This window comes from Oryctolagus cuniculus, chromosome 20 (assembly GCF_964237555.1).
Source record: "Oryctolagus cuniculus chromosome 20, mOryCun1.1, whole genome shotgun sequence".
Classification (NCBI taxonomy): Eukaryota; Metazoa; Chordata; class Mammalia; order Lagomorpha; family Leporidae; genus Oryctolagus; species Oryctolagus cuniculus.
The window spans coordinates 40,677,988-40,692,109 of record NC_091451.1 but is presented as its reverse complement, the minus strand read 5'-3'; the positions used below and the strand labels follow the sequence as shown (position 1 = coordinate 40,692,109).

Sequence of the window (14,122 nt, the reverse complement as noted above, 5' to 3'; positions counted from 1 at the left end):
GTTCTTTCAAAGTGGAATTGTAAGCTAAGGTGGAATTCAGAGAAAATGAGCGATTGTTTACATTGTAAGGAGAGACTCGAATGTAAGTAAAATGTAAAGCCTGCTTGTGTTCTCTCCCTGCCTGTGAAGGTGAAGTTTCAGCACGAGATCTACCCGCCCTGCAAACCCGAGTGCGGCCCCAGTCTCGCGGAGCACCCGGTCTCCCGGCAGGTGTTCGTCGTGCAGGACCTTGAAATCCGAGACCGCCTGGCAACGTCACAAATGAACAAGTTCCTGTACCTCTACTGCAGCAAGGAGATGCCTCGGAAAGCTCATTCGAACATGGCAAGCCTCTTCTTTGATGTTGTTCTATTAGCTTTGGAAAAGTGTTCTCATTGTATCTAACTGCAGAAGAATTACAGTGGGAAAAATTAAAATTTAATATGAAGAAAGTACCTTTTAATTTTGCTGCTTGAAGTTTTATACTTAAAGTCATTTTTCATGTCCCTATATGTGTATGTATATGCATATTAATATGTGTATGTATATGTATGGCCAACATATTGCTACATGAGGAAAACCAGAAGTCTATTGATACATGAGGAAAACACCGACACAAAATGTTTGGTGTCGCTGGAAGTATTCCAGGTTTCTAGCACTGCTTTACATTTTATTAAGACAGAAGCGATCAGCCCAGGCAGTGGGGTTCTTCATAGGGACAGACTGGCGCACGGGCCTCTAGGGTGGGTAGCAGGTTCAGCTCCCTGGAGCCTGCAAGTACCACGTGCCATTTGCAGTATTGCATTGAGACAAAGTCCATACGCTTCATCAGATTCTTGAAGAAGTTGTGACCCCAGTAAATTTAACTGTGGCTGTTAAGGAAAGAGGGTAAAGGACTCCACTTTTTGTTCTCAACTAGGAACAGGATTTTTTCTTCTTCTGTATAATGAGAGCAGGGTCATGATATCTTTGGGGTAAACTGTTTTTGCAGCTGACAATCAAGGCCTTGCACGTGCGCCCGGAGTCTGGCAGGTCACCCCAGGAATGCTGCCTGAGAGTGTCGCTGATGCCGCTTCGCCTCAACATCGACCAGGTTTGCCCCGGGGTCTCACCACCTTCAGGACGGGGGAGCTGAAGTGCTTATCACTACTGACTTTATTGAAGTCGTGTAGGTAAAGCGCCTTCTGGTAAAGAACTGGGCGGACTCATTAAGTGTTTGCGATTTGAACTACTCGGTGACTTTTTGATGTAGAGTTCAGTACCTGCTTCCTGTTCTTTCTCTTCCTTTCGTACCGACTCCTGACTCATGTACCTACATTTTCTAGTGGTAGAGGGCTCCCTGATGCGTTGAATGGTGTCAGACCCCATGCCTTGATTGCAGCAGGCGGAGAAGTTTTTCTGCCCTGAACAAATCCGTACATTGTCACTTGAAAGAGATCCCAGAGATGTTGAAGGGCATAAAGAAACCCACATTCCCACATTCTGGCAGCATCCCATCGAGTCCTCTGGGCTCGTTTGACCCAGAGCTGTTTAAGACATAGTTGGTGACTCTTCTGGAAGCTTAAGATATACAAAAATGAGATGCTTGTTATAGTATAGTGTATGGGGAAGAATGTGGTTTGGAGTTAGATCTGGATTGAAATCCCAGTCCCGTAACTAACTAGTAGTGTGACTTGGGGTAAGTTACCTAGCCTCTCCAAGCCTCAGTTTCCCATTGATAAAATGGAAGAAATAGTAATAAGTTTACCACATTTTTTTAAAAAATGAGGATTAGGTAGACTAGTGTATGAAAAACATCCAGCTTGATGCTGGCACTGTTTTGTAGTAAGGATCAAGAATGTTAACTGTTACGATTATGAACCGAAGCATATAACAATTACAGCACAAAAATGGAGTTTTAAAAAAAATCCACTTTCAAATAACAAAGTCCTTTTCATAGATCTTTCTGTTGATACAGGTGTGGAGGTAGATTGTTGACTTTTGGAGTGGCATTAATCATTTGCTTAAATAATAGTGACTGGCTTTCATTATTATTTAAACAACTAAAAACAAGTACCAGGTATTTCAGGAGTAGCTTAAATAATTATATTGCAAACAAAATTGAGTACCTATCTTAGAGAAAATATACTATGAAGTAAAGACATTTATATAACTACATTAATGCTAGACGTCTCTGAACCATCAGATGTGCCAGTTAGTACTTTAGATTTAGGGGTGTGTGTGTGTGTGTGTGTGTATTTTATTTTTTGTTTTTTTCTTTTAATAAAAATGTATTTATTTGACAGGCAGAATGACAGAGAAGGAGAGAGTGATCTTTCATTCACTGCTTAACTCCCCAAATGCCTGTAACAGCTGGGGTTGGTCAGGCCAACGCCAAGAACCTGGAACGCCATCAGGGTCTCCCACACAGGTGGGAGGACCCCAGGCACATAGGTCATTTTCCTCTGCCTCCCCAGGCACATTGGCAGGGAGCTAGATTGGGAGTGGTGCAGTCAGAACTGGAATCAGCACCGCAGGTTGCTGGCATTGCAAGCACCTTGCCCTGGTGTGCCACAAGGCTGGCCCCTAAGTTTAGTTTTTTTCATTATGTAAAGAAAATATTTTGATACCCATATTTTCGTTTAATAAAAATTGCCCTAGTAGAAATACCAGGAGGTATTTATAGGAAAATTCATGTGTGGAGTAAGATACATTTTCGTGGTGTGACTCCCATTCTTGGCAAGCGTAATTTTCTCTAGTGGAAGAGCATAATTCTTCTTTAGAACTATAAAAACATTATGAACTTAAAATGAAAGCAGGAAGTAACTTTTATGACTACACCTAGGAAGAATGAGAAATAATTCCCCAAAGCGTGAAACTTGGGGAAAAAACCATGCTACAAACACATAAGCCTTAATGAGACCCAGTACTAAACAAAGCAGTCCTTTTTAGTTTGCATCTTCTAAGAATGACCATATTTTGAAGTAGCAGTCACCTGAGTAGAAAACCAAGAATTTCGGTTCATTTTTTTCTTGTGAAAACAAATTAATTGATGAATGATAATGCTCTAATATTTTTGTAACCAAGTACATGTCTTCTTTGTTCATCTTAATTGAATCAAAGTGTGAAAGCAACAATTGTTTCCTGCTGCACTGCTGTTGGAGCTCAGCGCGCCCGTAGGGAAGGCAGTAGACAGGCAGATAGGTGACTTCATGTGGGGGCTTCAGTGGGTGAGGGCGTCACACAGGTAGGCGGCTGAGATCTGAACTGAAGGCGGCAGACTTCCTGACTCCTCTGGTCTAGTGCTCGTTTTGGCAGGTGCTGCCTGGAAATCTGTGCAGCACAAGTATGCTTGTCCCAGGGTGCTGAGGGTAGAAAGATGAATAGGATATCCTATTCTCAAAGGTCTGTATGATGGGAAGATGACGTAAAACAGGTAATTGTAATATGCTGTGATGACTCCACGTGATAGAGATAGGCATTGCACGACCTGCACAGCCAGCAGAGCCTCCCGAGCGAGGCCTGCAGTTCGGAAGGGGAAGGATGGACAGGAAGGGGCTCTCTGGAGGTGGAGGTGGTAATGACGGTCAAGACGGGTCTTGAGTGTATTGAAGTTAGACAAGTCAAGTCGCCTTCTGATTTTTTTTTTTAAAGATTTATTTATTTGAAAGGCAGAATGACAGAGAGAGACAGAGAAAGATCTTCCTTCCAACTGCTGTTCACTCCCCAGACGGCCATGACAGCCAGGTTGAAGCCAGGAGCCCAGGATTCCACCTGGGTCTCCCATGTGGGTGGCAGGGACCCAACTACGTAGGCCATCAGCACATTGGTAGAAATGTTGGATCCAAAGCAGAGCAGCTGGGACTCAAACTGGATGTAGGCATTCCAGGTGGAGGCTTACCTGTGGCTCGACAACCATTCCTCCACAGACTTTTCTGAAGTAACTCTTATCTTTCACTCTGTGGATATCAGATAGATCACAATGTGTTTATCTGTGCACCTGCTGATTTATCTTTGAGTTGTTTCTGGTTTTGGCTCTTAGGAATAAAGCTGTATGTAATTTGGGAAGTTGTCTTTTTATAGAAATGTTTTAATTTCTCTATTATGTAGAGGGTTGTAGGAAAAGGGTCTGTATTATAGAAATGTTTTCATGTCTCTGTTAGGTAGAAGGGTTGCAGTAAAGGGGTGTATATTATAGAAATGTTTTCATGTCTCTGTTAGGTAGAAGGGTTGCAGGAAAGGGGTCTATATTATAGAAATGTTTTCATGTCTCTGTTAGGTAGAAGGGTTGCAGGAAAGGGGTCTATATTTTAGAAATGTTTTCATGTCTCTGTTAGGTAGAAGGGTTGCAGGAAAGGGGTCTGTATTAAACTGTCGCTAGATGCTGCCTCACAGTGGATGTGTCATTGAGCATTCCCACCGGCAGCCCAAGAGTGCAGCTGCTTTCTCTGCTTCCAAACTGATGTTGTATCTTTTAAATCTTAGCTGTGTGTGTGTGTGTGTGTGTGTGTGTGTGTGTGTGTTTCTTTATTTGAAAAGCAGAGTTACAGAGGTGGGGAGGGAAGAAAAGAGATTTCCCATCCTCTGGTTCATCCCCCCAAAGAAAGAGAGAAAGAGAAAGAGATCTTCCATCCTTTGGTTCACTCCCCCAAATGGCTACAATGGCTGAGGCTGGGCCAGGTCAAAGCCAGGAGCCTGAACTCCATCCATCCTGGTCTCATATGTAGGAAGCAGGGACCCAAGTACTTGGGTCATCCCAGGTGCATTAGCTGGAGCTGGGTTGAGGTGGAGCAGCTGGTACTTGAACTGGCGCTCATACAGGGTGCTGGTGTTGCAGGTGAGCGCCCTAAGTAGTGCCAGCCCCAAATCTTAGCAATTTTACTTAATGTTGCCTCTTACCTTAGTTTGGATTCCCCTGGTGACTAGTGATTTTGAATGTCTTTTCATGTGGTTATTAGCCATTTTTGTATCTTTTCTGAAATGTCTGTGTAGTTCTGGTTTTAAAATTGGATTATTTGTCTTACTGATTTGTAGAGAATTTAGTGTAATACCACCGAAATCAGAAAATGTTGACAACATTTTGAGAAGCTGGTAATTCATATTTCTTTGTTATTTTGTGCATTTGTGTTGAAACTGGAGAAGTATTCTCTTTAGCCTTCTTTTTTTCTTAAGAGCTAATTGATACCTGAAATTTTCTGCTTTTTTAAAGGCACGCTTGGAGTCGAAAGATTTATAGTATTAAAATATCACCACCTACTGGCCAAGAGTGGCATCTGCGGCCTAATTCGTTAGCATAATACTTGATAAAGCTAATGTGTGTGACATGAATAATGTGTACGACTGATACACCAACACGTGTCAGTAGGCTTCACCATAGAATGGCCAGTCCACAAACCCGTCACCTGCTGCAAAGCCACAGTAGCTCCACTGTTGCTGTGGTGACCCGGCTGCTCTTCAGCCCAGCGTCCGTCTCCTGTATGCTGTGCTATCCAGGGTTTTCCTCTCTCCCTGCATCGTTCATGCTTCTCAGAGTGTGATTGTAGGCAGTCAGATCCTTGTGAATTGTCAGTCCAACTTTTAAAAATTGTGCTTCCAAATATTGTGACTCTGTCACTCACCTCCCCATTGCATTTCAGTACATGGTTAATGTCATATTGATTTAGGAATTTTTTTATGGAAGGGAAGGCAAATAATGAAAATGCTCAGCATCTAGTTTTTTTGTAAACATTTAAAAATTTTATTTATTTATTTGAAAGTCAGAGTTACAAAGAGAGAGAAGGAAAGGCAGAGAGAGAGAGAGAGAGAGAGAGAGAGAGAGAGAGGTCTTCTACCCGCTGGTTCACTCCCCAATTGGCCACAACAGCCGGAGCTGTGCCCATCCGAAGCCAGGAGCCAGGAGCTTCTGGGTCTCCCATGTGGGTACAAGGGCCCAAGGAGTTGGGCCATCTTCTACTGCTTTCCCAGGCCAGAAGCAGAGAGCTGGGTTGGAAGTGGAGCAGGTGGGTCTCGAACTGGCGCCCATATGGGATGCCAGTGCTTCAGGCCAGGGTGTTAACCCGCTGCACCACAGCGCCAGCCCCTCAGCATCTAGTGTTTATGTCCTCAGTCATACTGGACTGAATGAGGTCTGCAGAAATGAAGCCATCAGTGTTGACAGCTGTGGCTTGTGTATACAGTAGCAGGACAGCAAGACAGCTGCACAGTTTCGTTTGTAATTATGTAATTTCAGAAGAGATCTCACTGCATGGATGATTTTGTTTGTTTTAAATTTCTGAGACATGTCCAGTGAAGGAAATGTGTTTAGGGAGTCCAGCAGAGTGGTCCCAGCAGCAGTCATTTAGAACTTTAAGGAACACAAGAGTATCAAGTATATGCTAGCTGCTGTTACTACTGTTAGTGATATCAGCACATCAGTTTAGAATGAGACCTGATGTCACGTCGGATTGAGAATGCCCTGTTTCACAGAAAGCCAAAGTGCTAGGTTTAATTTAGATGTCCATCCCAGCTTTGTAATTTTAACTTCTCTAAGTTCCAAATGTATTAATTAATTTCCTGTTAGGATTTTGAGAATTTTGGGAAGAGGAGGGTAGATAAAGAGGGAGAAAGAGGGAGGAAAGGAGAGGGGAAGAAGGGAGGGAGGGAGGGGGAGAGAGAGAGAGAGAAAAGGAATAATACCTACGCAGAGTAAGGGGTCAGTAAATTACAGCTGTATTTGTTTGAATAATGAATAAAATATGAGACTTTAAGGCACCTCATTTCTTTTTTATTTTTTAAGATTTATTTTATCTGAAATGCAGAGTTAGAGGGAGAAAGAAAGAGAGAGCAAGCGATCTTGCATGTGCTGGTTCACTCCCCAAATGACCACAACAGCCAGGGCTGGGCCAGACTGAAGCGAGGAGCCAGGAGCTTCTTCCGGGTCTCCCATGTGGGTGCAGGAGCCCAAGCACTTGGGTCATCTGCTGCTGCCTTCCCAGGCACATTGTCAGGGAGCTGGATAGGAAGTGGAGCAGCTGGGACTTGAACCAGTGCCCATATGGAATGCTGGCACTGCAGGTGGTGGCTTAACCCACTATGCCACAGCACCGGCCCCAGTATTTTATTTTATAGTTTTAGAAGTAGTTTTTTTTTTTTTTCCTTTTAGTTACAATTGCATCTCTTGTTTTAGGATGCCTTATTCTTCCTGAAGGATTTCTTCACAAGTCTCTCTACAGAAGTGGAGGTTCTCATGACCCCAGACCCGGAAGGTATTAAATATGAGACCCGCAGTGCTTGGGTTGGTTTTGATCGTTATGGGGCTTTTTTGAGAATGTACTTGGAATTTTAATTCCCACTTAGATAAATGTGTTGTTCTGTGTTTACCTTTTTAACTACTGCAAATGTAGTTTATGTAAAAGGTGAAAGCAAATTGGCTTTAAATGGTTGGTTTAACGTAAATGGTTGCGTTAAAGAAGCGTAGCTGATTGTTCAGATGTGTGTGTTGCACTTTCAGTTAAAAAGTCTCCTGGAGCTGATGTTACCTGCAGCTTGCCGAGGCATTTGAGCACTTCAAAGGAGCCAGATCTGGTTCTTTCTTTCCCCGAGCCCAGGCAGCCTTCCCTAAACGATAGCGCCGGCCCCCTGGGAGAGGCTGCCGGGGCAGAAGCGGACTTCTCAGCGGAAGACGCATCACTCAGCGGCCAGCCGGTGTTCTTCAGGTGACTGACTGATAGCAAGGGAAGCGTCCATGACTGGTCTGTACTGTGCGCGTGCCCGTGGGTTCCCTCCGCTTTTCTTCACGAACTTCTAGTGCTTCACGAGGAAGGGGCTTTGCTCTGCCCCTCTCTCCAACAGTCCAGGACTGCCTTCCTGCCATCAAGGGCTGTGAAAGAGCAGACGGGAGAGGAATGAGCCTGGAGGGAGCGCTGAGCCGCTGTGTGCGGCCGGCTGTCCCGCAGCAGCGCCGGAGGTGCCCGTGCAGCCGGGGAAGGCGGGGTCACTGAACGCACCACAGTCGCGGGCGAGGCCAGGCACAGAAAATTAGGTGGAAAATTCCCATAATAAATAAAGGGCGGGAATGCCAAAGTTGAGGCCTACAGAGAAAAAGAGACAAACGGATGTGTTGTGTTTGGGGGAGGCTGGGAGGAAGGACAGAGAGGGGGAGGAGAGAGAAGATTGGCTGCCTCCCTGGGTGTCTGTGCCCCCACCGATGCCCAGGGTCCCCGACTTCTCCCGCCCCGGGGTTTCTGTGCCCACCCCGCCAATGCCCAGGGCCCCCGACTTCTCCCACCCCAGGTTTCTGTCCAGGGCCCCCGACTTCTCCCACCCCAGGTTTCTGTCCAGGGCCCCGACTTCTCCCACCCCAGGTTTCTGTCCAGGGCCCCTGAGTTCTCCCACCCCACGTTTCTGTCCAGGGTCCCCGAGTTCTCCCACCCCACGTTTCTGTCCAGGGTCCCCGACTTCTCCCACCCCAGGTTTCTGTCCAGGGCCCCTGACTTCTCCCACCCCAGGTTTCTGTCCAGGGTCCCCGACTTCTGCTCCGGGTTTCTGCGCCCGCCCGCACCGCCGTCTGGGGTCCCCGACTTCTGCTCCGGGTTTCTGCGCCCGCCCGCACCGCCATCTGGGGTCCCCGACTTCAGTCTTTCCCCCTAGGCGCCAAGGTTAGACTGGAGGAAAGTGTTGTCCTGTCCTAGGTGTCTTACATACTGATGACAACAGGAAAGCAGAGAGGGCGGAGATGCCAGGGCAGGTGGTTTCTGGCCGCTGCAAACCTTTCCACTACAGAGAAAGAACCTCTTTTATTATTTCCCTCATTGAGTGTTTAATTTTTAAAATTTTCCTTGCATCTAAATGCCTCTTTTATACTAATCATATAAACCATCAATTTGGTTTTTATAAAAAAAGAAATTTGATAAATGTTTTACTCAAGTAAAAATCCTTTAGGCAACTACTTTTTTTTTTTACTAGATTATTTCAAATAGCTTTTAAATTTAAATTTCTAGTTTGAAAAGCTCCCAAAGAGCCAGGCCCTGAGGTTCGCACCTGAGGGAGCCACTTGTGAGGGCCACCCAGGCGGTGGCCGAGTCAGGACTAGAACTCGGGTCTTCTGAGTCCCGTGATGCTGGGGTAGCCCCCTCCTCCACAGACATTGTCCATGCGCTCACTGTGTGTATGCCAGCTTTTGGTCTAGGCACAGTGAACAAAGGCAAGAAGAACTCGAGGGGACCTAGTTCACAAAGAACTGAAACAGTGTGCTGTATTCGGTGTGTGCCGTGGCCAGCACAGGAAAGGAGGAGGGGCGTGGAGAGGGTGTGGAGGCACTGGGGCGAGGGAAGCTCGGCTCCCCGCTTCTCCAGGACCAGTGTGGACACGGTGTTTCCACGGGAGGGGTGTGGACGTGGGTGAGAGGGCTTAGGATGGAACCACAAGTGTGAAGTTTGTGCGAAAAAGCACATCTCCACTTCCAGATGCCCAGTATGCAGCCAACTTCTGAAAGCTTGGTGAGTATCATCAGTGTGTAGCTGGAATCTCATTTGAATGCTGACACCTATTTGTGGGCATTCATTTCTAGAACCCTCACCAAGGTTCCCAGCATGGGCTGCGCTTTTTGAAGTTTGCCAAGGCAGGGATTGTGGCTCAGGGAGTGGCAGTTTCGACGTCCCTGCTGCATCCCACGTCACTGACGGTGGGGACTTGGCCTCTCCTCCCCATGGCGCTCTCTCCTCTGCTTCTGGACAGTGACTGCATCACCTTGCTTAGTCGTGAAGCTGCCTTTAGTCATGTCTTCTCTGTGAATTAAACATGCCTATCAGAATACCTTTCTCTAAACGTGAACATTATTTCATAAACTGGGAAAATGGTTTTGTGAGAAAATTTAAACATAGACAAATACACTTTTTAAGATGATTAATATTGTTTAATTGTATTAAAAGAAGGTAGAACTAAGAGACATTCTTTAGTTAGAACTTAAGATATGTACATGATTGAATGATCTTGTTTTTATCATACAATTGAACGAGTTAATTTACATCTACTTAGAACTATTAGTATTTTTATATAAATAATTCCCCTCTTTTTTTTTTTTTTTTTAAATCCTCAGGGAATTTAGATTCACATCGGAAGTTCCTATTCGGCTTGATTATCATGGCAAACACGTATCCATGGATCAGGTTTGCAATCTTCGTACATGTACTCTACAAAATGAGCTCATTTGTTTCTCTGATTTTTTTTTTAACTTTGCCATGTCATAGTTTATATATAGTATGTATACATACACATAATGTACATACATACATATAGATTTGAAATGAATGCAAAGTTTTTAAATTTAATTGTTTTTAAAGCGAATTAAAATCATTTACTTAACTGACTCAAGTAAAATGTGCGATACATTAGATTATATGTATTTTTTCTGCTGTAACTATCTTAAGTACTTTAGTGTCATTGGTGACTATTGCTTTGGACTTTCAACATAGCGATGATTTTCAGTATTAAATCTCTCCTTAATTTGCGTATTAACCCGAGCGTTTCCATTTTCAGGGTACGCTAGCGGGGATTTTGATTGGCCTGGCTCAGTTGAACTGCTCTGAGCTGAAGCTGAAGCGGCTCTTCTATCGGCATGGGTAAACCGACTTGTTGTTTGACGCCGTAAGGAAAGGCGCTAGAATTAGTGTGCAGTAAGTTAAAAACTGGGTTTCTTGGCAAGGAAACATAATTTACTGTTTTTCAGTATTGTCTGTAGAGAGCTCATTTTTAGAGTAGTCTACTGATTAGGGGCAAATTTTTATTATGAGGGATTAGGGTATTGTGAAAAGAATAGTATTTTTCAAAAGTAGCTATGGTTTAGGGTACTTTTATGAATTTCCTAAAGTTGTCATTTGGCTTATACACTGAAAAAACAGAAGTTCGCAGGGTAGCGGTTTTTAGTAATAGTGGCAGTTTATAGACTTGGGTTAATCCTATCTCAGAGCTTATTAGATGATTGAACTGACTCATATATACCACCTAATTGACGTAGAAATTATTGACATTGCAACTAGACTTTTATTACGTATTTTAAGAGAAATTCAGATTGAGGTAAATGACTGATTTTTATTTCTTTTTGTTTAAAAATATTAGGTGTTTTTAGAGCTTCTATAATATTTTTTCTTAGAATTTATAAAATTTGTTTTGTCCTAATTGGGTTTTTCTTTTTGTTACTTGTCTCTGTGTGTGAATCTGTTTCTCTTTTCTGTGCACTGGTTCCTGTTTGCTCTAGTTTGCTAGGTGTTGACAAGTTATTCTCATATGCAATCACTGAGTGGCTTAATGACATTAAGAAGAACCAGTTACCAGGAATCCTGGGAGGTGTGGGGCCTCTGCACTCACTGGTACAGTTAGGTGAGTTTCCTTTTTCATTAACTGAGAGATAATGGTGTTCTCGGTGATTCTAATAACCTCTGAGTTCACAGGCGCGCCCTCTTTCCAAGCAGCTGCCTGTGCGCTCGCTCTCACCGCCCTGGGCCGCAGTTTCAGGAGCAGGAATGCCGGCTCTGCCCTCACACTCACACTGCCTTCTCTGTTGGCTGTTCTAGTGCAAGGCCTGAAGGACCTGGTCTGGCTGCCCATCGAGCAGTACCGGAAGGACGGTCGCATCGTGCGAGGGTTCCAAAGGGGTGCTGCCTCCTTTGGTACCTCCACAGCGATGGCCGCGCTAGAACTCACGAACAGAATGGTTCAGACCATACAGGTATCTTTCCTGGACTGACTTCCTCTGTCAAAGAGCCATTGCACAACGGTCAAGTTATTTTGTTTTTATTTTTTCATTATTTATTACTATTTTAAGCATTTATTTAAAAGGCAGAGATCAGAGAGGGAGAGATATTCCATCCCCTGGTTCACTCCCCTAATGTCTGCAACAGCTGGGGCTGGGCCAGGCTAAAGCCAGGAGCCTAGAACTCCATCTGGGTCTCCCACCTAGCTGACAGAGACCCAAACACTTGGACCATCTTCTGCTGCTTTCCCAGGCACATTAGGAGGAAGCTGGATCGGAAGTAGAGTGGCTGGGACTTGAACCGGCACTCATGGGATGTTGGGGTCGCAGGTGGTGGCTTAACCCAGTGCACCACTTTGCCAGCCCCTGGGTTTATTTTTAAAACAACACTGTGAAAATATACAAGACATTGGGAGTAGATCTCTTATTCTATATCATGCTTGTTTTATTGCTTCAGTATTCAGTATTAAATAATTAGTGGAATAAAGCAACAGAGGATGTGTCCAGTTTGCCCATTTCAGGTTAATTACAACCATTTAGTTAGTGGAGGATTTGCATGAGTGATCATAGCCATGTTGGAAGAAGCGCTGTGCAAGAGCAGTGCTAGTTCTGTGGACTGACGGGGGTGCCGAGTGTTCCCAGTGGAAGGGGACTGAGTAAGCAGGTCTGAGCTCTCTGGGTGTAAGGGATTAAACTGGACTTGGTGACCGTGCGAGTCCCTCGGGTCCTCCTCAGTCACCGCCCACCTCCAGACCCCTAATGCAACTCTTCCTTCTGACACGTGACACAGGCCGCGGCGGAGACTGCGTATGACATGGTGTCTCCTGGGACGCTTTCTATCGAGCCCAGGAAGACGAAGAGGTTTCCTCACCACCGCCTGGCCCGCCAGCCGGTAGACCTGCGGGAAGGTGTAGCCAAGGCCTACAGTGTTGTGAAGGAGGTGCGTGAAGACAGGGAGCACGAGCCACAGTGCTTGCAGCCTTGGCCCTCTGTCCCCGAGAGCGGGCGATGGTCTCGTTGTCCACAGAAGCCTCTGGGTGAGAGGGGGGCTCGCTGTGCCTGGGGTGCGTGTGGAGAGTAGTGACCGAGGGAAGCTAGCCCATGCTCAACCGTCCAGGTCTTTTTTATTTTATTTTCTTAAGATTTGTTTATTTATTTGAAAGAGTTACAGAGAGGAAGGGAGGGAAGGAGAGAGAGATCTTCCGTCTGTTTCACCTCCTGGATGGCCACATCTGCTGGGGCTGGACCGGGCCAGAGCCAGGAGCCGGGGCTTCACCTGGGCCTCGCACGTGGGTGCAGGGGCCCAAGCGCTTGGGGCATCCTCTGCTGCTTTCCCCAGGCCATTAGCAGGGAGGTGGATTGGAAATGGAGCAGCCTGGTCTCAAACCGGCGTCCACATGGAACGCTGGTGTCCCAGGCAGCGGCTTTACCCGCTGCACCACCATGCCGGCCCCACCGTCTAGGTGTGACTTGCGTTTACACTCTGCTCTGTTTGCCTCAGATTTGTTTAAGAACTTGAGCTTTTCAGCTGAGTCGCCTACCCCGGTCCCCTCCCAGCCCTTCTCTCAGAATCCTGGGGTGGTACATGCTCTTTCTGTACATGTTCTTAGTTTTACTATGTGAAGAATGTCTTCCTAAGCAAAGCATGCTTGGGTCTGTATTTTAGAAGTTGCCATCCATGGTGTTGTTCTGTACCGTCCTCCACTTCCTTCTTCCACATCTGTCTGTATCATTGATGCAGGCAGATGTCATGCAGATGGCTGTTGGTATCTCCTCGTGTGGGTATGCCACAGTTTACTCATTTCCTGCCTGTGGACAGAGCCCCTCTCCCACACTGCTGTGGGCAATGCTCAGTGAGTGCCTCTGTTGTACGCCCAGGAAGCTCCCCAGGCTGGGCTTGGGGGACTGTCACTGTGGGATCCTCGGCACGCAGTAAGCGATGCTAACTCGCTCTGGCCATGCTAAGAGGGATCTCCACTCGTGCTAAGAGGGATCTCCACTCTGTGCTAAGAGGGCTCTCCTCTCTGTGCTAAGAGGGATCTCCTCTCGTGCTAAGAGGGATCTCCTCTCTGTGCTAAGAGGGATCTCCTCTCTGTGCTAAGAGGGATCTCCTCTCGTGCTAAGAGGGATCTCCTCTCGTGCTAAGAGGGATCTCCTCTCTGTGCTAAGAGGGATCTCCTCTCTGTGCAAGAGGGATCTCCACTCTGTGCTGCTGGGCATTGCCTGCTTCGTCGTCTGTGACTTTCATTTTACTCTCTATATCATAAGGAGGTTTGAGGTCATCTTACTCGTGATTCATGTTTTAGGATTTTATTAAGGAGATTTTCCCCAGTCGTCGTCTGAGGACAGCAGTCCCTTTGTTGCTCTCGGTCCTGATAGAGACAGCCTCTGGTTCCTAGTGGTGGGAAGGCCACTGAGGTAGGGTCCCAGGAGCTG

The 14,122-nt window shown here is 45.9% G+C and overlaps 1 protein-coding gene across 7 annotated transcripts in view; it reads left to right on the top strand.

Moving 5' to 3' along the window:
• ATG2B (autophagy related 2B) overlaps nucleotides 1-14,122 on the top strand; it is a 79,543-nt gene that overhangs the window by 61,664 nt on the left and 3,757 nt on the right. For 6 of the 7 annotated variants that reach the window (XM_070065604.1, XM_070065602.1, XM_070065601.1 and 3 more), the window contains 9 exons: nucleotides 130-324; nucleotides 971-1,072; nucleotides 7,124-7,202; nucleotides 7,448-7,652; nucleotides 10,034-10,103; nucleotides 10,474-10,556; nucleotides 11,192-11,313; nucleotides 11,508-11,662; nucleotides 12,477-12,723. In XM_070065604.1, the coding sequence (XP_069921705.1) occupies nucleotides 130-324; nucleotides 971-1,072; nucleotides 7,124-7,202; nucleotides 7,448-7,652; nucleotides 10,034-10,103; nucleotides 10,474-10,556; nucleotides 11,192-11,313; nucleotides 11,508-11,662; nucleotides 12,477-12,723 (1,258 nt within the window). The remainder of the gene's footprint in view (nucleotides 1-129; nucleotides 325-970; nucleotides 1,073-7,123; nucleotides 7,203-7,447; nucleotides 7,653-10,033; nucleotides 10,104-10,473; nucleotides 10,557-11,191; nucleotides 11,314-11,507; nucleotides 11,663-12,476; nucleotides 12,724-14,122) is intronic. The other variant, XM_070065603.1, reaches the window with a different exon arrangement.